At 34.6% G+C, this 25,418-nt stretch overlaps 1 protein-coding gene across 1 annotated transcript; it reads right to left on the bottom strand.

Annotated features, from left to right (window-relative positions):
• Window positions 1-80: 80 nt before the first annotated feature.
• Etfdh (electron transfer flavoprotein dehydrogenase) lies at window positions 81-25,418 on the bottom strand. Its single transcript, XM_015484522.2, has 13 exons — window positions 25,278-25,418; window positions 20,379-20,519; window positions 19,726-19,955; window positions 17,980-18,061; window positions 17,423-17,541; window positions 15,328-15,405; window positions 11,280-11,426; window positions 9,504-9,644; window positions 8,192-8,335; window positions 4,958-5,126; window positions 2,377-2,559; window positions 1,730-1,951; window positions 81-623 (listed from the first exon to the last, which is right to left on the bottom strand). The coding sequence occupies exons 1-13, from the start codon at window positions 25,309-25,311 to the stop codon at window positions 460-462; spliced, it is 1,854 nt and encodes a 617-aa protein (XP_015340008.1). The 5' UTR covers window positions 25,312-25,418; the 3' UTR covers window positions 81-459.

The raw sequence follows: 25,418 nt of genomic DNA, 5'->3' as shown, positions 1-25,418 counted from the left end.
TTTTACAGTCACCATCTAGTCTGTCACAATTACTCAGTTCTGTAGTTATAACTCAAGACAGTGTATAACCGATGGGCATGGCTGGTTCAGTAAAACTTTATTCATAGTAAGTGCTGAGTTAGATGCTAATCCCTGGTCTAGAATGTATATTCATTTTTATATTTGAAGATTTAAATTTGGTAAATCAACTGTATAGTAAAGCCCAATAAGGCATTTTGCTGTTGGTGCTGAAATCTTGAACAATCAAAGAGGTAAGTAAATGCTACATAATTTTTAGTTTTATTGTAAGAGGGAAATGTTTCATAATTTTTATGGGATAATTTTACATAGATATAATATAAAACATTTATTTCACCAATAGTTATTTTGTGAAGGATACTTGTTAACTTCTAAATATTTTAATGTTAGTTTGCTATACATTTTAAATGTAAATGTGCCTGAAATGAAATAAATTGCAGTTTACATTCCATTATAAGCTGGTCCTCCTCCACCTTCGGGCACCACCCAGTTAATATTCTGACTTGGATCTTTAATATCACATGTTTTACAGTGCACACAGTTCTGAGCATTTATCTGTAACCGAAATCCATCACCTTGTTCCAAAGGTACAAATTCATAAACTCCTGAAAGTAAAAATGAATAATGTTAATGGAGTGGTACTAGGGATTAAACCTTGGGCCTTGCATATGCTTGACGAGCACTCTCTAAGCGGTATATCCTTAGCACTTTAAATTTTTCTTTTTTTTTAATTTTGACATGGTCTTGCTAAGTTGCCTAGACTGGTTTTGAACTTGTGATCTTCTTTCCTCAGCCTCCTGAGTAGCTAGTATAACAGGGGTATGTCACCATGCCCTGATCAACAGTAGAATTAAAAATCCTCATCTACAGAAACCTTAGAAGTTGTTTTCTGTCATTATATAATGACAATCTTGGTGTGTGCGGCAGGCTGCTGTTAGTTTATAAATGTATATAATAAAATGAAGTAGAGCAGTACTGACTGGGTGAGTCTAACAAGGGTCTTTGGTACTTAGCCATCTTTGAGGTACACAAACACACACACACCCATGCTATAGCTAATAAAAGAAATCCACCTCTTGTCCTCAGGGAGTTTATAACCCCACAGTGATAACCTGATTTCTTTAAAAAAAAAAAAAGTCTAAAAAAGGTCCTTGCATTCGAAGGGCTTGCTTACATTCTAATTTCACTTGAGAATGTATTTATTCTCACATATCTGTATACTGTTGGTTCTACCATAGCATTTGAGACCTGGTTTGGATTAGTTTAATCTTAGCTGAAAGCAGTAAGAAGATATCATATTCATGGTGAATTTAAAGTTTAGGACCACTCTTGAACTCAGTATGGCCGTAACCTACTCTAGCATGTGTGTGCACACAGGAGCTTCCATGACAAAAGTAACTTTTTAATAACTGTTCTTTGTTACAAGAGCAGAGGTGGTATTTTGTGTTCCATAATCCTTATCTTGGTCTGACATTTCTGGAGAAATGTCATCTGAATTAGGTTTAACCAAAATTCCCTATTATTTTATCATTGTTAACTATTAATGCTAATTGCAAACTCATTTAGGTATGAATTTCCTAAAAAGAGCTGAGTATAGTGGTCATAACAACAATCTCCAAGCAATGGAAATAAATAATTCCTAAATGGAATCATTTCTAAAATATTTGAAGCAGATATCTATTAATATTTAGGAATGGAAGGAAATTATTACCTGCAGGGCAGAATCGCTGCTCAGGCCCATCATATATTGATAGATTTCTGTTTACAGGTATGCTGTCATCCTTTAAAGTTAAATGTGCTGGCTGGTCATGTTCATGATTAGTACCACTTAAAGCCACAGATGACAAGAGATCAAAACTGATCTGTCCATCAGGTTTTGGATATTCAATAGGTGTGCAATCTTTGGCTGGCTTAAGCTGATCAGAGTCAGAACCTTCAACAATTTTCAGAAAAATGTTTAACATAACAACAGTTTTCAAGTATATGTATGTTTTTTGATGCTGGGGATTGAACCCAGGCTAAGCACACCCTCTACCACTGAGCTTTATCTCCAACCCTCCCTACATTTCTACCTCTTCATCAGTGCCTTGTACAAGGTAGGCAAGTGTTCTTAACACTGAACTGCACCCCTTCCCACCCTCAAGTACTTTCTTAACATTATAAAAACCTGAAAATACGCCAAAGAAATATGGCTTTAATCCTCTAGTTCCAGATCTTTGAAAGACAGCAATTATAATTTCTCTAAGCAAGCAAGCTTATAAAACATGAAAAGATAAGGTCTTTTTCTCCATTAATTAATAGATCCCATTTATAAGCTTTTAAAGATTATAACATTGACATTTAAAATGTTTGAATTACCTTTATGTTTTAGGGTCCATGGTTCCATTCCTCTCAATATCCAGTAAAATATTCCAGTGTAAATCATCCCTCCATATAAACCCAATGCTCCATGGCAGGAAGGTCTTATATTTCTAACAGAATACAGCTCTTTCCACACCCAAGATTTCTTCAAATTGTCCTCATACTCGGTTACATGGAGTCCTTTCATGAAAAACATGAAATGTTAACTGTAAAACAGCCTTAAGCTGCATAAAATACTCTATTAAGGTATTTTGATAATGAAATATCTGATTAGTAAGTCATAAGTAATTTTTAAATGTTGGAATCTTCCCAAAAGATAATAATTTGATATACATGTTTGTTGACAGTAAACATTTGTTTTTTATTATTATTGTTTGTGGGTGCTGGGGATCAAATCCAGGTCTTTGCTTATGACAGGCAAGTACTCTACAATTGAGCTACAGTCCCAACCCTGAATACTTAACACTGGTAGTAAAGAAAATTAGTTTGAAAATTCAGCAAAACTGAGAAGAAAACTTAAAAAGTTCATGCTACCTGTAAGTGAAAATTTGTATAGTTCATCACAGAAAATACCAACTGTGTCTGGATTGAAATATTTCCATGTGAAAATGTATTTTGAAGTCCTAAACTCCAAAATTTAAGACTTTCACTTTATAATAGGGTGGTTCCAGATGTAATTAAGGCTTCCTGGAGTAGAATGGGTCCCTAATCCAATATGATCAGTGTTCTTTTAAAAAGATGGAGACAGAGACTAAATTGCCAGAAGCCAAGGAATGTTTAAGGCTGCCAGAAATTGGGGAGGCAAGATAAGATTCCTCTACAGAGACTTCAGAGAGGCAATATTCCTGTTAATCCTTGATTTTGTGCTTCTAGCTTACAGAACTTGGAAAGAATAAATTGTTGTTTTAAGTTACCTAGTTTAGGGTACTTTACTATGGTAGCTCTAGGAAATTGTAATACCAAAATATGGTACACTACTTTTAGGATTTAAGAAGACAATTGATTCTTCTCATTGTCTTTCATGAACTCCACAGTGACTATGCTTTTTTCAGTTATTGTTTCCTGTCCTCGCTTCACTCCCTTTTCTCACAGGCTTTATTCCTTGCCTTTTGTGATACACCGGCTCTAGTACTATGTTTGGTATTATGAGTATATGATACAGTTGAAGTATGGCTGGTGGTCCAATAAGGAACAATACTTGACAAAAACATTAGGAAAAATTTCTACCCAACCATTCCATTTCTGACTTAACTTTTCTGTGTTGTACCTCATCCCCTTCCACTCCCACATGCAAGGCCTCCATTCCTACAAAGACATTTGAAGGCATAACCAAGCTGCATAGTTTTTAATTTTCTACAGTGTTCATGCTAGGTAATTACTCTACCACTGAACTGTAACCTCCCATCCCCCAAGTTGTGTAATTCTAACTCGTGGAACATTTGTTATCTGTGATTTTAAGGAATAAAGCTATTATCAAGTTATCCAGTTACTGTACTGGGTGCCAGGTCTTTAGGATTCAAAATGAACAAAGTCCTTGCTCTCTCGGAGTTTTCATCTAAGTGGAAAGTGTAAAAAGTATAAATAAGTAAATGATATAGTATGCCAAAAGGTGGGAAATGCTGAAGAAAAGTGTTGGGGGTGGGGATGGGAGTGCTACATATTGCAGATTAACTGTTGTGGGCAAGAGAGGGTCACTAGAGTGAAGTTTGAACAAAGGTAAAGGATGAATGAGGGAGCAAGTTATGAGCAAAGACCTTAAGATAAGAGCAAGCATGGCATGTTTCAGGAATTACAAAGAGGCCCATGTGGCTGGAATGGAGAGTGATAAAAGGTGAAGTTAGAGGGGCAGGGTAACTTTGGTTTTGAGAAAAACAGAATCCCTTGAGGGTCTATTTAGATAAGGGGTTTACTGAGGTGTGAGTGCTGGCTGTTCTTCTCTACTACATTAGAAGGGTCATATATATGCCTGTGCTTGCAGTGTTTGCTAAGGAATGCACGCTGGTATTTGTGCGTTAGTAGTGTGTGCCTTACATGTATGCAGTGTAAATGCAGTATTGTCAAACCTGGAATAGATTCTGGGGACACCACTGGTACTATTTTTTTTTTTTTGCTACATAGGAGACTAAGCCCAGGGGCACTCTACCATTGAGTGCATCCTCACTTTTTATTTTTATTTTGAGACAAGGCTTGCTAAATTGTGGAGGTTGGCCTCAAACTTGGTATACTCCTTCAGCCTCTAGAGTTGCTGGGATTACAGGCATATACCACCATGCCTGATAATTATTATACTTTTGATATGAAGAAAACAACATTGTTTTAAAGTTCTCTTGACAGTAAGTACTAAGAATGTGTGTGTGTGTGTGTGTGTGTGTGTGTGTATATATATATATATATATATATTTTTTTTTTTTTTTNTTTTTTTTTTTTTTTTTTTTTTTTTTTTTTTTTTTTTTTTTTTTTTTTGTATAGCATATACCTTAATACTGTTCACAAAGGAACAGATACAGTATACATCTTTAAGGTTAACTATAACACACATAACCTGACAAAACTATTTCCTGTAGTAGGAATTTCTTACCTATTGTCTTTGATTGGAGATTTTCACTAGTTAGTTGATTAAAAATTGATTCTGCTGCCAAACTTCCACTTTTCATTGCAGTATGGGTACCTTTGATCTTGGGAACATTCAAGAAGCCAGGGCTACAACCAATTAGTAAACCACCAGGAAAGGTGAGTTTTGGTATAGACTGAGGAAAAAAGGTTCAGAATATACTGTTAGCGCAAATTAGGCAAAACTGAACACGCCAAAGACTTCTACAGCTATAGGGAAAGGTTGAAAATAAATAAATGAAAATGAATGCAAGAAGGTAAAGAAATAGAGCAAGGGCAGTTTTCATTTGCCTTCCCTAAGAGTGAGGACTAGGACTACTGCTGTTTTTCTGTTAAAAAGTTTTTCCTTTCCTTTCAGGACAGATTTAAGATAGAAACATGTTTTAAAATGACTTTATTTATACATATCTATGTCACAGTTATAAATGTTCTTTAAACCTGGATGACTACATTCTAAGTTGTGATTTGCTTTTACATGTATTCTGGGAAAATACATGATTTAGAAGAAATTTTTATCCTTTTTATTTCAGTTTGATATCTAGGGATGGAAATCTGTGATATAATTATGTTAGCACTACAGCTAGGCTAAACAATATATTTTGATTAACTTAATGAGCTGAATTTCCAAAAAAAATTTTTTTAAATAATTTTTAGTTGTTGATGGGCCTTTATATTATTTATTTGTATGTGATGCTGAGAATCGAACCCAGTGCCTCCCATGATAGGTAAGCACTTTTCCACTGAGCTACAACCCAGCCCTCCAAAATTTTAAGACACGTATTTGAACTCCAGTATACTTTTTTTTTTTTTTTTTTTTCCTGTGGGGGTGAGAGGTTTACTGGGGACTAAACCAGGGGCAATTTACCACTGAGCTACATCCTCAACCCTTTTTTATTTTGAGACAGGGTCTCACTTAAATTGGCTAGGGTCTTGCTAAGTTGCTGAAGGTGGCTTTGAATTTGAGATCCTCCTGCCTCAGCCTCTTGACCCTCTGGGAATATAGGCATGTACTACTATGCCTGGCCAGTATACATTTTGGATTAAAAAAAGAATAATGTAATAAAGGGTGGCAATATTTTTAGTCAATAGGAGACTGTTTAGTTAACAGAAGAGTATATGCTGCTCACAAGTGTAGCAGTTGAAATAATGATGGGTACATGGGAAAATGTACTCCATAGTTTAAAAAGGAAAGAGAGAACCAATGCAGAATTATTCTTCCTTTCTGTATTTTTGTTCTCCAAGGGCTTCCTAAATTAAGCCATGGGCTTTTGTTGAGAAAGTGATGAGGTGGTAAAAGTTTGGCTAATAATGCTGAGACAGACTTGAAGAGGTGGTTAAAAGAGACATGGTAAGGTCTGGCATGGTGGCACACGCCTGTAATTCTAGTAACTTGGGAAGCTGAGGCAGGAGAATCAAAAAATTTTGGGGTCAGCCTCAACAACTTAGTGAGACGCTGTATCAAAATAAAAATAAATAAATAAAAAGGCCTGGGGATGTAGCTCAGTGGTAAAGCATCCCAAGTACCAACCAACCAACCAAAGACTACGACATGGTGAAGGCTCTGTGTCATACCTCCTATCAATGACAAATGTCTAAGGATACGGAAGAAGCAAAACTTATGGATAGAAGGAATGCTGGTAAAAGATAAGTATCAGGGCCCAAGTCCTTTCATAGTTTTTGTGGGTAATAAATTCATGACTGTTCCTCAGACCAAACTCAATATTAGAACCACAGAATAGCAATGAATTAGGATCACAAAGCAGTGGAGAAAAAGAGCTTTTTGGAATGCTACCAGCTGAAAACAGATAATGGTTAGGGACTTGGATAATGCCAATGTTTTTCTTAAATGAGGTGGTGACCTTTTTGATGCTTATTTAAGAGCTAGAAACGTGTGAAGGACATATATTGTTAGTTTAAGTTCTTTGAAACTGGGGGCTTAAATCCCATGAACAAAAATGTTACAGCAGGGTGGAGGCGGGATGTGTTTATTTTTAAGTTCTGGGAGGACACTATCCTGGGGGGCAGTTTTACTGAAAGCTGGACATCATGTTAGGAAGTGAGGGACAAAGGAAAAGACATGCTGAAAAATGTTGGACAATATTTCTTAGCTCAAAATAATTAATACAATGTTTCTAATTACTGTCTCTCAAGATTTTCCAAAAACTTAGTGGGAATAAGTATTTGAATCTTTGATTAAGTGAGTATATTCAGGTAAAAAGTGCTTGTTTGTAGTCATCTCTTTCTACTAATCTGCAAATTATTTGAGATGTTTAAGTACATAAGGCAATGTTTTTAAATGAAAATTTGTATACTGAGATCTTTATATTATAAATTACACAGCAGAATTAGATTAATAGACAATATGAACATTATTTAAAGGAATTCAGTAGGCTTGAAAAGAGTTATGCAAATCAATAAATATGTCTAGCAAATGAATTACTACTCCTGAAACAAAAACACCTAATGAGAGTAATCCCATAGCAGAACTTAAAGACAGTGTTAAGATTTTAGTGATTATGTTTATAATATACATAATGATTTTACTTTTCAATTATTGTTACAGTAATAAAGCATTTAGAGCTTCATTTTAAGGTTAAGCCAACCCTCTTCTCCCATTTTTCTATTATCTGTTTATTTTATAATAAATTTAAAAATCCAGTTTCCAAAATAGTGTTAGATTCTTAGAACATTAGAGACAGAAGGGATCATCTTTATTTTTACATACGATCCCTTATGGCCAGAGAAATTAACTTGGTCAAAATCATTTGGTAAGTTTTAGAGCTGGTTTTTAGAGCATCTTACTTGTCTAATACTATTTTCACAATAATAATAATGGTTTTAATCATAGCCATCTAGATCTTATTTCATTGTTTAGTATATTATTGATACATTAACTATATTTGAAATGATTTATTTCAGACATATAAAATAGGGGAGTTAAGGTTAAGATTAAGGTTGCTGAAAATTAAATTTGCCTTCGAGTTTCCTGGCAGTTAAGGACAATGGAAATATCATGTGTCACAGAGTTATCACTTTGTGGTTGACAATAAACTGACAAGACCCTCATGAATCTCTAGAGATCAACATATTCTTAAAATTAAATTCATAGTATATACAATTTAATCACCATGTACATGGTTTTATAAACACCAATTTGGAATTGATAATACATAAATAAGGAAAAACCAATTGGAAGAGTTACCTGAAAGCCACCTTCATTGAGAGCTCTGGCTCCATAGGCAATTCTTTTTCCACCTTCCAATGTTGGCTGAATGCTGGGATGGTGTTTCCACCTTTGGAATTCTCTGAATGGACTCAGGTATGGATTTTGATAGTCTAGACCAACCTTAAAATGTGTACATTTAAATTTGACTATTTATAAGCAAATAAATATGTTAAATTTCTCACATGCAAAGTATCTTTAGAAACATATACAATAATGCAAATTTAAACAAGTGATTATAAAATCTGTGTGGAAAAGAAAGCATAGACAAAAGGTTACCATGTGTTTATAATCAGCAAAACTTAAAAAATTTGGAGCATATTAACAAATCACTGCTCTGGAAATAAAAGTCCAATATGAAAAATATCTATAGGTATCTCAGATTATGCTTTTACAAAAGGAGTTGTAATTATTTATTATTCATTTATCAATACCAACTCTAGGAGTCAACTAATAATCCACTACTACAGTACTACTAGGGTAAAAATGAAGAAAAAGGATGTAAACTACATTTAGAAAAAAAGCATAAGGGATATAGGTTACATTTTACAAGGCATTACTAAAGTGCTGGAATTACTAACTACCCCATTTTTCTTTGGTTAGATTAAATAAATAGAATCAATATCCAAAGGTGATGCACTGAACACTTGACCAGAGGTAAAAATACCTATATGCATAAATTTAACAATGTGTTATGTACAATCCTACCCATGACACTAAACTATAAGATTGCCACCAAATGCAAAGTATAGAAACTCTTACTTCTCTTTTCCTTGAAATGTTCATGATGTAAGTTACTGCAAAGATGTAGGTGGTCAAGAAAGAAGAAGCTACTTATATTTTTAAAAAGTTGTAGGTTCAAATCCAGTTTGATTTCATATTTGGTGGCAGCATGCCATAGTGGAAATGGGCTTTGAAGGCAGATAACTTCACGCATGAATCCTGCTTCCATCATTTGGTGTGCTTGGAAAAAAACTGTTTAACTTGTTTGGACTTCAGCTTTCTCATAAACTCTAAGGATATGCTTACTTCATAGGACTCTTAGGAAAGTTAGTAATATCAGTAAAGTGTCTAGCATGGTGCCTGGAATGTAGTAGCTGCTATTATTATATGTGTGTTTCTAAGTCCATTGATTTTTATGATAGTGATAAGCACTTTACATATTGGTAAAATTGAAAAACAAGATTTAAATGAAAAGCATTTTATATTTCCCGATTCAAAACCCTTGCTTTACAAAACTGATGATCCTATAACTCTACCATTTTTTTTCTGTAATGGGGATATAACTTACCACAAAACCAAGAGCTACGAGGGGTTCACCTTCATTTAAATGATAGAGGAAAGAGCCTCCGTAGGTATGCCTGTCCAAGGGCCATCCAACTGTGTGATCCACTCTCCCAGGTTTCCACTTCTTTTCATCAATAATCCATAACTAAAAAACAAAAATTCAAAGTGTTCCTACAGTATTAATTATAACAAAAACTATAATGTGTAACAAAAAACTACTTCATATATCAAAGAATTATATCAATTTGTAGCATATTTATTTATTTATTTATTTATTTTTATGTGGTGCTAAGACTCGAACTCAGTGCCTCACACATGCTAGGCAAGCGCTCTACCACTGAGCCATAACCCCAGCCCAATTTGTAGCATGTTGAATCTGAGTAAAGAAATGAGTTGGAAAAATTATGAACCCTTTTGGGCTGGGGCTGTGGTTCAGTGGTAGAGCACTGGCTTGGTACACGTAAGGCCCTGGGTTCGATCCTCAGCACCACATAAAAATAAAGGTATTGTGTCCAACTACAACTAAAAAATAAATAAATATTTTAAAAAATTATGAACGCTTTTTAAGACATTAGAGTTTCAAACTGGCCAAACTTTTGTGTGATTATAGAAAACACCAGTGAAAGAATGAGGGAAACTTCTGGGGTGCTGGTAATGTTCTCTGTTTCCACCTAGGTGACAAGTTATATGAATGTGTTTATTGTGTTAAAATTATTGGGGCTGCACACTTGAGATCCGTTTATAATACATGAGTTATTCTCTGTATTTTTTTGGACTTAGGATTTAATCTAGGGACGCTCAACCACTGAGTCATATCCCCAGCCCTTTTTATGTTTTTTATTTAGAAACAGGGTCTGGCTCAGTTGCTTAGGGCCTCAGTAAGCTGCTGAATGAAGCTGGCTTTGAACCTATAATCCTCCTGCCTCAGCCTCCTGAGCCACTGGGATTATAGGCGTGTGCCATCCTGCCTGCTTCCTAATTAAATTTTAGACTGCAGATCAATATACTATGCCTGGTGTGTACTGTATAAATTTTAAATTATCTTCACGATACTTTTTTTTTTTAGTACTGGTGATTAAACCCAGGGGTGCTCTACCACTGAGTAACACCCTAGCCTAAAAAAAAAAAGTGTATATATATATATATATATAGAGAGAGAGAGAGAGAGAGAGAGAGAGAAAGAGTGAGTTGTAGTTGGACACAATACCTTTATTTTATTTATTTTTATGTGGTGCTGAGTATTGAACCCAAGGCCTCGCATGTGCTAGGCGAGTGCTCTACCACTGAGCCACCCCCCCATCTTTTTTTTTTTTTTTTTTTTTTTTTTTTATTTTGAGATAGGGTCCTGAAGTTGCCAAAAGTTGGCTTCAGACTTTTGAAACTCCTGCCTCAGGCTCCCAAGTAGCTTGGATTATAATTGTGCACTACTGTGCCTGGCTCACCTTATAATTTTGAATAAACACTTCTCTGTATAATGTGGCTATGCTACAACAGCATATGGATAACAGGTCTGATTCTACTAGGGCAGATGGTATTATTATGAAAAAAAATCAAGGTTTAAATATTTCCAAGACTCATTTGAGCATCACTTGATAAAACAATTTCAAAATGTAATAATTTAGATAATAATTTGATCAGTAATATTTTCTAGCCCTTTGAAAACTATCCCAAGTATTTTTAGTTTAATGAATGTTTCAAGTCAATGAAAAATACAAATAAATTTAATTGAAAATTAAGTTCTACATATCAAAATTAGAATTGTAAAAACAAATCAGGATACCTCCTTCAGTCCAATCCCATAGGTTTGGGGATCACAATTGGCCCTCAAATCAAATTTCTTGTATAGTTGCTTGGCTAGGTGTCCATGGCAACCCTCCGCAAAAACTGTGACTTTGGCATGTAGTTCTAGTCCCCGCTCAAATGTTGTCTAAAAAAGAAAATCATGTTAAATGACAATATAACATACACATTCCATTCAGTCTTAACTCAGGTATAGAAAAGACAATGCAAAAATATAATAGGAACAGAACTAAGAATACTGTTTTTTATTATTATTATTTTTCTACTTAGTTGTACATGACAGAAGAATGCATTTCAATTCATGATACACAAATGGAGTGCAACATTTCAATTCTCTGGTTGTACACAATGTAGAGATGCATCATTCATGCAATCATACATGTACGTAGGGTAATGATGTCTATCTCTTTCTTACGCCCATAACCCCTCCCTCCCCTCCCCTTTGCCCAATCCAAAGATCCTCCATTCTTCCCATGCACCGCCCCCAGCACAATTCACCATTTACTAATCAGAGAAAACACCCAGCCTTTAGTTTTTTGAGATTGGCTTACTTAGCTTATCCTAATATTCTCCAACTCCATACATTTACCTGCAAATGCCATAATTTTATTCACTTTTAATGCTGAGTAATATTCCATTGTGTATATACCACAGTTTATCCATTTATCTGTTGAGGGGCATCTAGGTTGCTTCCACAGTTTAGCTATTATGATTCAGCTGCTATAAACACTGATGTGGCTATGTTACTACAGTATGCTGATTTGGGTATAGACTGAGGAGTGGGATAGCTGGGTCAAATGGTGGTTCCATTCCAAGTTTTCTGAGGAATCTCCACACTGCTTTTCAAAGTGGTTGCACCAATTTGTAATCCCAGCAGCAATGTATGAGTACACCTTCCCCCCACCCCCAGATCCTCTCCAACACATTGCTTGTATTCTTGATAACTGCCAAAGAATACTGTTTTAAGTGGAATCTAATTTAAATTTTATATCTTGTGTCTTGTTTTTACAATAAAGGATGCTCATGCTAAAAAAATAAATCCTCTACAAATGCATATAAAGTGGAAAGGTCATTTTCCAACTGTTCCTGATTTTCCAGTTTTACTACTAGCAGCAAAACCCACTTAAATAGCTTTCTTGTGAATCATTCCAGAAAATTACTATGAATAGAAAATTATAGAGAGCTTATTTATATCCTTTTATAGGATCAGGTTAAATTCTTCAGTTGATTTTTTTTTTGTTTTTTGCTGAACAATTTTTATGACATGAAATGCTTTTTCCTACTATAAAATGAACTACAATGAGCATTTTTCTCTTGTAATGTATTTTGCATTTATGTCTGATACATGGTAGATGCTCTATTAATAAAGTTTTTGAACAAAATAAAAAATAATCAGGAAAAAATCTCTTAGAAATATATCTTAATGTTTTTCTATTCATATGTTTGCATGAATATGTGTGCACAGATATTGTCATACAATTAAGAGGTTTAAAATGACATAATTTATAATTATTTTCACATTATAAACTGATTTGCCTAAAGCAATATACATCAAATAAAGCACTTATCTTCAATATTTGAACAGATTCTCAAGTTTTCAACCAAATTCCAATAGTTGAACATTTAGGTTGTTTCAATGTTAATTACTGCTAGGATCAATACCCTAGGTTCTAAATATTTTCAGTCTCAGTGGTAAGAATTATTTCATCATTAACTTATCTTTGGTTACTTGAGTTTGAACATTTTTCATGTTTTTTGGTAACTTATTTTTCTTATGAAGTGTTTATTCATGTTAATAGATGTATAAACTAGGAGGTGAAGTAAGAAAAGACAGACTAGTGAATTGGCAAGCTAAGGTATATGACTCTTAACGAGCTGTTTCAGTAAAATGTCAGGGAGGAAAACCTGGGTTAAACAGAGAATGGTACAATAGAGGAAGCAGAGGAATCCTTGATTTTTTTTTTCCACTTAAAAAACTTAGATTTTGAGTCCCAAACACTAAGAATCCATTACATTCTTCTATGTTCTTTTAGGTTAATATGTTTTTTTAAGAGATGGGGTCGTCTTATGTTGCCCAGGCTAGTCTCCAATTCAGGGGCTCAAGTGATCCTCCTGCTTTGGCCTACCACTATGTATGCTACCAAACCCCGTTTCTATGCTTTCATATCTATATGAATACAATATACAAAATATATTTTTATAAATATAAAGCACAGAACACAAAAAAATTTTGAACAAATATGAGAACACAAAAAATGAAATATCAGAATGGTAGAATTTGTGTGAATTTTGTTGTGCCATTAATGAGTTATTTGATATTGATAAATTATTGTCATAATGTAGGAAAAATAACCAATTTTCTTTTGTTACTATAAGATAACAGTTGTCTGTTCACTTGGCAATGACTCGGAATTTCTGAGTGCATGTTTTAAGAAACAACTGCTTAGCCAGTCCTGGTGGTGCATGCCTGTAATCCCAGTGGCTCAGGAAGCTGAGGCAGGAGGATCAAGAGTTCAAAGCCTGCCTCAGCTATTTGGTGAGGCTCTAAGCAACTCTGTAAGACTCTGTCTCTAAATAAAATATAAAAAGGGCTGGCGATGTGGCTCAGTGGTTAAGCACCCTGGGTTCAATCCCAGTACCAAAACAAAAAAACAAAACAACAACAACAACAAAAAAAGAAACAGTTTCTTTCCTGGGCATGGTGGTACATGCCTATAATTCTAGTGACTTGGGAGGCTCAGACAGGAGGATTTCAAATTCAAGGCCAACCTCAGCAAAAATGGGCTAGGGATATAGCTCAGTGGTAATGCATCTCTGGGTTCAGTCCCCAATATTAAACAAATCCCCAAAGCCCAGTTTCTTTATCTCTACTGAAGGACTTGCTGAACCCTAATACCTCAGATGATTCTGATGTAGCCACTTAAATTGCTATATAGGAGGACCCCTGAAATAGGTATAACTTACAAGCTTTGCCCCATTTGCTTTCTCAGCAAGAAGTAATGAGAAGCATGAAGATCTACTGGAGCAAACTAGACAAAGTCCTAGTTTTAAAAGAGGTAGAAAGGGGTATAAACTATCCATAAACAAACATTTACTGAGACCTAATTATGTACCCGGCATGGTGCCAGGCATTAGATCATTTCGTCTCTGTCCTCATGAAGCTTATGATCTAGTTGCGAAATCAGATAATAAAGCACAGATATGTAGTTAATTAGAATGTGAATTTGTGTTTTGCTCTAATTGGAAAGCAATGTACTTTTTTCTTGTCTTTTCCAATGAACCTTATAGGTGAGAACTCTATAAACTAATGGTTTTTCTTCCTCAGATTCAAAAACACAAATTGTGAAAATGTGAAAACCATTCAGCTGTACATTTTGAATGAGAGAAAGGCAACCTGTTTTATATCTACCAAAGGACTTGATGGTTAAAATCAGGTCAAAGTCTATCATTGTTCACCTACTGATAATAATATAAATGATTCTTATCCATAGGAATGAAAATTGTGGAGGTGGCAATGCAGGTGACTGATGACCTATATACACTTGTATGTGTTTTGAATTTTCATTGAACCGATAGTGATATCTTATTGATTGCCTTATCAACTGAATGAAGTAAAAATTTTGAAATGTATTTTTTTGTATATTTGCATGAATTATTGTATCTATTTAAAAATTATTCTTTTTTTTAAAGGAATCATTTTGTTTTTTAAATATTTTTTTTTAGTTGTTGATGGACTTTTATTTTATTTATATATGGTGCTGAGAATTAAACCCAGTGCCTCATACACGCAAGGTAAGCACTCTACCACTAAGCTACAACCCCAGCCCTAAAAAGTTATTCTTAATTGTTATATCTACTTGCATAAATCATGTGGAGCTCAAATTGCTTCTATATTTTTTAACAAATATTCCATACTAATAATTATATTCTAAAACCCACATAATTAATGTATAGTTGGAGCAAGACCTAATTACTGAGTTTGAGTGTGCTCTCTTTTTTTGTCAATTTGGTAGCCATGTTACTATTACCTTTGGTGCACCATCCTTTTGTATTCCCACATCATTAGTGGCAATTCCTTTTACACTACCATCCTCATGGAAAAGGATCTAAAATGACAAAAACAAATTTGTTATCACTTTAGGATTCATACTAACCTTGAAAAGGAAGAGTAAACAGCCTTCGATTTCTTAGAATGTGAACATGTTCTCTAGATTATAGAAACACAGGCTTTGAAATGTTAAGGCAAAAAAGAGACATGCTTTTGAGGTACTCTCTTCTGGAGTACAAAAGAACATGAATCATACTGATGGAAATAACACCAATTCCACAAGCCCGATGAGGAAGAAAAGGAGGAGGCAAAAAGAGGTTAGTAAAATAAACTGATAATATTAAAAAAGAGACTCTCTTCAGATATAAAATCATATGTAAAGAATCTGAAATGAGAGGCGAATAACATGGATAGAGAAAGAAACTTTGAAGAAAAGCCTAACTTCAATGAATTGGGACCCCAAAAAACAAAAGGAGGATAAAAACTTCCCAGTGGTGATTATAGTTTATTTTCAGATCAAGAAGGAGGGAGGAAGATAGATCGAAAGTGTAATTCTGCAAATGAGAAACAGTATCACTCTAAAATCCTTATATTGGTTCCATTACACATTTTGTACTTTTCTCTCCAAAGAGCATTTTTCTTCAGAGAGGAAACAAACGACAGATTATAAAGAAACGAGAGTAGAAAGGCAAAACAAGGGTTAATAGGAATGGATACGGGAAAAAATGAACTGAAATCTAGTTTAGGGTATCAAAACAAAACTGGAAAATAGATCAATCTTCTGTTGGCAACAATCATTAAAGAACTGAGGAAAAGATATGGGGGGAAAACGAGGAAAAGAGGAAAAAGACAAGACATTCTCAGTGTGTGCATATAATCAAAAAGTGAAAATCATAGGTTCTACAAATCACCTACCTGTGATTTTGACACTGATTCCAATCAAGAATGTCTAATAAGGAGAAATGTAAATCCCACACTGGGGTCCAAAAAACCAAATGCATATGTATCAGCTGGGAAAACAAATTTGTAACAACAGGTATAACAGGGATCTGTGTTTTATTTGACTTATATACTATAATGGTCAAAACAAATTTTTAAAATCTGAATTTTTCTCAGCACCAAAGAAAACTGCCCCATCCCTCACTTTTCTTTCAGCATTTCTTCTAGCCAAGCTCTAATTGCAAATGCTTAATCTGTCCCAGATATATGGGAGTCTTTTAAAAAAATCTAAATAAACACAATGACAGTTTTACATTCCAAGGATGTCTCCTTGGGGCTTTGGTTCTTTTTGATGTTCTGAAATGTGAACATCAAGGAGGATGCCATCAGGTCTTTCTGTCTCTGTGGGAGTTTGGGTTGCCTGAGTCCAAGTAATGTGCTGCTTATCAAAAGAACACAACTTTTATTCTTCCTTTCAATAATGACAATTATTATGTATTTTGTAACAGATTGTATCTTGTTTGCTGCTTTAGAAGGGAGAGATTTCTTGACATTCTTTGCAGTCTTGGTTTAATGTTCATTCAATAATTAAGCTATTTCTTTTATTTTAAACAATTTGTGGAGACAATTCTTCTGGGTTGGCAGAAGATTTTAATAATTTTCCCAATAACACATAATGAGGATCAACAGTTTGATGTAGTTGCCAAGAAAATTACTTTCAGGGAACAAATAGAAGAAGTTTCTAGTATGAAGAAGATAACAGTCCTGTTCTATATTAGACTTAAGCCAGAAGACAGCAAGGCATAAATATAATTGGAAAGTTTTCCTTGAAAGGGTATATGTATTTGTTCTGTATAGCATAAAATAGTATTTTCTGTTCAATACACACCCAGAAGAGTATTTTTCATTTCTTATGGTGTTTAATCAGAAATTGGAAAATTACTTGATGAGTAATTTTCAAGTTACTTGGAATTCAAGTACTTTCAGATTTGATCTTTTTAAGGTTACTCAATCTTATAATTGTTAATTCCTATGCCATTTCTAAAATATATTTTCACCTCTGTAAAATTCTTGGTTTATTTACAGAAGAAAAAGAAATTGTTTCCTACAAACATTAAAAACAAGACTATACAAACCTCGGCAGCAGCATACCCTGGATACACTTCAACACCAAGGGCCTCTGCTTGTTCTCCCATCCAACTCACTAAATGTCCCAAGCGTACAATGTAATTGCCATGATTGTTCATTGGAAGACCTACAAATACATGCTTAATTTGTAAATCTGACTTTTTTGTTAATAAACATCTTAAAAATATACTTTTTAATTTAATACTTAAAATATACTTTTTAATTCTAATCAACTTGTACTTCTGCATATATGTATACATTATCTTGATGGTCATAATTTCAATACTTTTTATAATTTTGATTTAATTTAGTTCTAATTTACTAAATTAAAAACATTAAACTAAAAATTCCTGCTTGGCTTCCAAGGCTATCATGATTTTTCCAGACTGGAAGTCAAAAGAACTGGGTTTTACTCCTGCTTTCCCACCAGTTAGTTGTATATCTTTGGCTAAATATTTCAAATCTCTGAATATCAGTTTTCTCATCTGCAAAGGAAGGAATTTCTCTAAATGAAATGTACTTCCTTTCAGGTGTGGAATTTCTCTGTTCTAGAACTATTTTCTACCTGGAAGAATTGGCACAGGAATTCTGTATTTCTCTGTTAAAATCCCAAATCTGTCTTCTGTTACAGGAGTGTTAAGTGGAGCCTAGAAACAAAAGAAAGAAAACTTTTTAGTTTTAATTTGTAAGGGCAAAAAACCCCAACAAAAACAAAACAACAAAACCCCCACAAAAAACCAACTACCTTTTGAATTTAGTTGACACAATGTGGAAAGGGAATCCCCTCCCTCACCTTCCTTTCAGGCTTTCCTTTGAAAATCTTTTAACTGCAAATCCTTTTTCTGTCTTTCTGAGTGGATGGGCATCTTTTTAAAAACCAAATAAGTCTCTTTCCAGTTTTGCATCCCAGAAACCCCTTTCTTGGGGGTCTGGGAAACATCTTTGCAATGTGAACATTATGTTTCCCTGTCCCTATAGGAGTTTGGCCTAGATGCTTGACTCCAAGTTGAAATTTCTTGCTTTTTGAAAAAAAAAAAAAAATTAGAAAAGTTTTATTTTTCCTTTGGATAAAAGCAATTAACATACATGCAATGAATTTCATCTGCCAAATATGTATGTGTTTGTGTGTATGTACCTACATGTGTGTATGTGTATGCACCAAAGCAATAAAGGGGTCTGACACAAAAAATGTTTTCTATCAGAACTGATATCATGCTGATAATAATTCAATGATATTTCTGCTATAATATTAACCAAATATTTAATTGAGCAAAATTACTTTTATTTTCAAGAGTACAATCTTTTTTAAAGGAGAGCAAAATGAAATTTACTCCATATAAAAAGAATACAGATGATATTTATACACTTTTTTGATTTTTGTTTTGTTTTTGTGTTGCTGGGGATCAAACCCAGGGCCTCATACATGCTAGTTAAGTGTTCTCCCACTAACTTACATCCCCAGCCCAAAATTTATAAACATTTTGTCCTTCAGCCAGAGTATTAAAAGACACTGAATATTCTAACCCTAGAACAGGATAGGCATTAAAAAACGGAGACTGTAAGATTTTTAAAAAGTTCATAGAAATTTTATTTGAAAGCAGTAAAACTAGCTCTTGGTCCTCTGTATATCACACCTGTAGCTTTTTTGGTAAGTCATGAGAGGACACAGCAACTAATTTCTTTAGAAAATTACATTATCCTCTTTGGCTTTAGATATAACATTGTTCTAGAAAATTTTATATAATGCTTTAAGAACAATAATACAAATATCTATAGAAATAAGTTAAAAGAATCCTCAAAATAAAAAAAAGCACAAATACTCATGGATCTTTCCCAAATCATGCCTTCCTATAAGTCCAGTACATAAATATAATATGTAGAAGGCATTATATAAAAATAAGAGTAAAAAAAAAATTTTTTTTTTTTTTTTTTTTTTGGTATTGGGGATTGAACTCAGGGGCACCCAACCACTGAGCCACATCCCTAGCCCTATTTTGTATTTTATTTAGAGACAAGAGTCTCACTGAGTTGCTTAGCGCCTCACTTTTGCTGAGGCTGGCTTTGAACTCGTGATCCTCCTGCCTCAGCCTCCCAAGCTGCTGGGATTATAAGTGTGCACCACAGTGCCCAGTGAGCCAATATATTATAATTCTGATAAGAGCCAACATGTTTGCAATTTTCAAATTTAAACATCTATACATATGTATATAATTACCCCCTAAAAGAATTACATGATAAGGGTTCTTCTATTCCAGTAATTTGGAAAAAGAGATACAGTATAGACTCTATAAAAAGAAGCAACTTTTCATACCCCTCTTTCCTTCCAGTCTGGGAAGAGTTCCTGAAAAGCACACGGATCAAGGCAAGCCCCTGAGAGGGTATGAGCGCCTATCTGAGCAGCTTTCTCCACTAGACACACACGGATGTCCTTTTCATGTTCAGCAGCCAATTGCTTTAGACGAATAGCTGCAGAGAGCCCTGCAGGGCCGGCACCAACTATTACCACATCTGCTTCTTCTGCAAATCTTTCCATGTTCACTCCTGTTAAAAATAAATAAAATTAATATTAATTAATTTTAATATTAAGATTAATATGACCTAATAATCACAAGAAATTACATGCTGGTATACAAACCACCTGCTATGCTTTAGTGTTACTTATAGAAATTCCCTCTGTTTTGCATAAAGAGACTACATATATTATTGTATAAGTTTGATGCTCTCTTAGGTTCTATCCCAGCGCATATCTTATGTTAGCTTCCATAAAGCAACTTTTGACTTTGAGATTATCATAAATTTATTAAATATTTACTTATCTATGTAGTAATATATAACACACTTGGTAAAGCCATAAAATATTATTAGATGATTTTAAATTATCATGAAAAATAAAATATTCCTCTCCACAAAATGATATAAAGTATCTAGAAAAGTTTCAACAATTTTACACAAATTATTACTTACCTTCCCATCGCTTGTCTTTATCCCGGGGATAAATAGTATAGTGGGTAGTGATTTGAGGTACAACAGAAGTTGAAGACCATCTTGTAGCACAGAGAGGTAGATAATTTTTCTTAATTTTTAAGGCATGAAAGCAATGATAGGCTGTATAAAAATTATGAACATTATTTTATTTTTTAAAATTAGTTCTTGTTAGGAGTAAACTGAAAAAACATAAGCTGAATGACTGTTTTTTTTTTTTATCATTATTGTTTGTTTTGGTACTGGGGATTGAACCCAGGGGTAACTAAACCACATCCCCCAATTTTTTTTTCAATGTTTTATTTTGAGACAGATTCTCCCTAAGTTGTTCAGGGGCTTACTAAATTGCTGAGGCTGGCCTTGAACTTGCAATCCCCCTGTCTCAGCCTCCAGAGCCACTGTTGGGATTCCAGGCATGTGAAACTGAGCCCCACTTGAATGGCTTCTTAAAAAATGATTCAAATGTGAGCAGATTCTATTCTTTCTTAGATAGGCAATTCAGTTAGCATTTGGTCACAAAGTTTGTGAATTTTAGATATTTAAAAACCATCTAATAAACAAGAGAAGGGACAGAATAATGAACAAATAAAAAGAGTTCAGAAGTAGAATACACAAAAGGATGTGTATATGATAAAGATGCTATTCCAAATCATGAGGAGATAGTCACTTATTAGAGGTACAAAAATAGATGAAAGCCATTTGGAAAAATGTATATCCTATTCCTTATGCCAAATAAATTCCCTTTCAACAAAGATTTTGACAGAAATATCACAGTATAAAAAAACTGAGATATGCCCATAAAATCTTTAATTTTCCTCCCTTTGAATGTGAGCTGGACTTATAGAATAGTTTCTAGCAAGAAAGAATACTAAAAAAGAAAAATATCACCTTTATAGTAGAGAAATATGACTTTAACCAAGTGATCAAGTTTAAATATCACCAGCAAGACCTATTGGTATCATACATCAATATGCTGCAATGAAAACGATTCTTCACTTCTACAGAATACATGCTCAAAATCTTTAATCTCTTTGTAATCAAGATAAATCACAAGACAAACTCAGATTGAGAGACATTCTACAAAATACCTGACAAATATACATAAAAGTCTCAAGGTCATGAAAGATAAGAATTAATATAGGGACTGTCACAATTAAGTAGACCAAGTAAAAGCAAGGTGGTACTCTGGACTGAATACTGGAACAGAAAAAGGAAATCTGAATAAAGTTTGTAGTTAATTAGTAGTATTTCATTAATGTTAATTTCTCAGTTTTGATAATTATTCTATGGTTATGTAAGACATTAAGCTGAGCAAAGGGTATATGGGAACTCTGTATTATCTTAGCAACTCATCTAAGTTAAAAATTATTTTGAAATAAAAAGTTAAAAGATTATGTGTGGGAAGCCATTCTCACACGTGATTGGGCAACTCCCGGATTGGGTGTGAGGCACTCTGGCTAAACTGTGTCGGAGCTTTCCCCACCTTCTCCTGGTGTGAGAGCCTGTCTGTGTGGGGGTGTGACTGACCACTGACCCTGAGGCCAATCACTGACCCTGACCTTGGAGTGCTGCCCCCCTCGACCTTCATTGGATGGAATTTTCCCCTGAATTTCTTGTTCTCCAATAAAAGGCCACTCCCTGGCGTGCTCTGCCTCTCTCTCCTGCTAGCCCTGAGTAATCCTTGCTGCTCTACCGGGTGGTTCGAGGTGTGAGCCAGAGAGGTGAGAGCCGTCTAGGACCTGGTCATAGAAAAAGGTAATTGAGTCTATGTGTTTATTTTGATCTCACTAGCTAACTTTTATGCCAAGAACCTCTTTAATGAAACCAGTGCGCTGGTCGCATGGTGGAATATTATGGTAGTATAAAAATTAACTCAAAAAGAAGTTCAAAGACTCAAATATAAGAGTTAAAACTATAAAATATTGGTGTAAATCATTGATATGACAACCAAAAGCACAAACAAAAGAAAAAAATAATTAAACTGCATTTCATCAAAATGAAAAACTTTTGTGCTTCTAAGGATACCCTTAAGAAAGTGAAAAGTGGCCTGGGGTTGTGGCTGTGGTAGAGCACTTGCCTAGCATGTGTGAGGCACTAGATTTGATCTTCAGCACCACATTAAAAAAAATAAATAAAGTTATTATGCCCATCTACATCTAAAAATATTTTTTAAAAAAGAAAACGAAAAGATAATCCATATAAGGGAGAGCATAATTGTAAATCATATATGTGATAAGAGACTTGTATCTAGAATATCTTCAGTCTATACAAAGAAATCTTATATCTAATAACAAAAAGACACATAAACCAATTAAAAAGTGGGCAAAGGATTTGAATAGATGTTTTCCCCAAGAAACACATTAAAAGATGCTCAACATCATTGAACATAGGGAAATGCAAATCAAAACCACGAAATACCACTTTACATCCACTAGGATGGTTATATTCAAGAAGACAGTACTGGCAAGGATGTGGAAATATTGAAAACCTCACATACTGCTAGCGGGAATATAAAATGGTACAACTTTTTGGGAAACAGGTTAAACAGGGTTTTCAAAGATAAATGAAAACATATCCACACAAAAACTTATACATAAATGTTTATAGCCACAAAGTGGAAAAAACCCAAATGTAAACTAGTAAATGGATAGTGACGTACTTATACAATTAAATAATACTCAGCAATAAAAACGAAAAATTGATAGTACTGATAGATGCTACAACATGGATAAGCCTTGTGAATAACATTGCAAAATGGAAGGAGCCAGCCACAAAAATACAAAAGTGAAGTCTATCTCCTCAGTGATTGAATTTATTAATAGCAATGATGTTTTTAGCAAGTTACTTCTCCTTATCCATTTACTATAAGGTTTATAGTCAATCTTTGTTTTCTAAATACTATGAAGGATCTAGAATATGTCTTACACAAAGCAAGTTTTAAATACCTATTTGTTACCTGGATAGGTGCCTTCCTAGTTAACAACTGTTATAGAGAAGCCTGCAAATCTCTGTTTAATTTCTGGTATAATAACAATAGGGCCTTTCCTAACTTTTAGAGTGTCACTACTATGAAGCATCTATCTACAAATGAATAAACTTCTAAAAATGTGTTGTAAACAGTAAATAGCAAAGACTAACAAAATAATTTCAGTGGATTTGGACTGTATAATTTACTCTTTTGTGGACATACTGATGGCTAAGAATTTTATCCTTTCATCACTTTATGAGACATATGAGGCAGCTACAAACCCCATTTACAGAAGATACAAATAAATTCAAACGCAATCTCAATTTTAACAGTCTGTCAAGTTATGAGACTATTACTCAACTTGAAATTATCTCTGAAGTCACTGAATTTGAGGCTGTGGTAAAATTGTTTTCCAATTAACTGAAGATGACATGTTTGAATAAAGATCAGCCTGGCAAACGCTAATTATTTTTATTTAGTACCCAATTGCAAGGTGAATGTATCCTCCCCACCTCCATGTACTGGGGTTTAAAATCAAGGGTGTTCTACTACCAAGCTACATCCCCAGTCCTGATTTCTTCCAGGGGATCTTAAAAAAAAAAAAAAAAAAAAAAAGTCACAGCCTTTTCTGAAAACAAATGAGATCTCTTACTTTAGAAATTTCAACAGTTAGGCACTGTGAATTCTGGTAAAGAAGTGAAGTCACAAGTCCACTGAACCCATAACACCATCATATCACTCACACTGATTTGGACACTGCAGAACACTGGAGTTCCAACTCTTTGCTCACACTAGTGCTAACACCAGGTTAGGAAAATGGCAATGAGTAAGTATTTAAAGAAAAAAGAGTTACTGGGCCAAGACTGAATACACCTAAATTAGGCTATAGAGTAGATAGAATTTGACATTACCAATGGTCAACAAAACAAAGAATATCCATGCATTAGGTGCACAATAGATTCATGGGTAACAGAAACTTTATAAGGGGACCAAATTTAACAAAATTCTACTTTCATGAAATTTAATACGAACATCTTGAATTTTAAACATTTATTCTTGTTTAAGGATTATTTTATAACCAAAACTTCGTTTAAAATATATAGCAAGTTTTAACTTGGAATTTAAGGTCTTCTAAACTTTGAATTAAAAAAATACATACTGTTTTAAAGTAAAACTTTATAAAAACGTGTAACAGCGTCAAGGTGCACCCATAATGATAAGCCTCTAGTTATTTTTAGATAATGCAGAAAAATTCCTAACTCCAGATATAATTTGTGACTTGGGCAGCATATGAATGTTAATCACGATGTGACAGATCAGACTTCAAATTCTTAAGACTGGACTAGGATGACTGCAAGACGAGTCAGGTCAGGACCAAGAAGAAAAACTGTACAAATATTATTTTTTCCCACTCTTAACAAGGCAACATAGGGCTGGGGATGTGGCTCAAGCGGTGCGCGCTCGCCTGGCATGCATGCGGCCTGGGTTCGATCCTCGGCACCACATACAAACAAAGATATTGTGTCCGCCGAAAACTTAGAAATAAATATTAAAAAAAAAAAAAAAAAAAAAACAAGGCAACATATAGCACCTGAGCTTTGGGATGTGCATTAGGACCAAGATTTGGGAACATTCAATTCAGAAGTCCACTGAGGGGGCCGTGTTGACAACTTTCCTCTGCCCATGACCTTTAACCTAGTTATGAATTCTTCCAATTGTGGCAACCCCAAGGGGAGGAAGCCAGGGTCCATTTCCAGAGGCAGACAGCGTCGACCTCTGCCCCAGTCCAGCCTGAGAAAATAGACGAGAGGTGGGACGGGAGGGGTGTCTACAGCCCCGAGGCGTGGGCTAGTCTGTTTTGCCCAAACTCCTTCACCTTCCTCCACTGGTCCCCACCAGGAGTTCCCTCTCACCCGGGCAGGACAGCTTGGCTAGCCGCATCAACATGTTCAAAATAATCAGGACTTTCTCTGTCGGACACCACGGAAGAACTTGTCTGAGGCTCGCGGAGGGCGCTGGACCTCTATGCCGCGGGGGGCGCCATCACCTGCCAG

This window comes from Marmota marmota, unplaced genomic scaffold (genome assembly GCF_001458135.2).
Source record: "Marmota marmota marmota unplaced genomic scaffold, marMar, whole genome shotgun sequence".
Lineage (NCBI taxonomy): Eukaryota > Metazoa > Chordata > Mammalia > Rodentia > Sciuridae > Marmota > Marmota marmota.
This window is presented reverse-complemented; position numbering and strand designations above follow the sequence as displayed.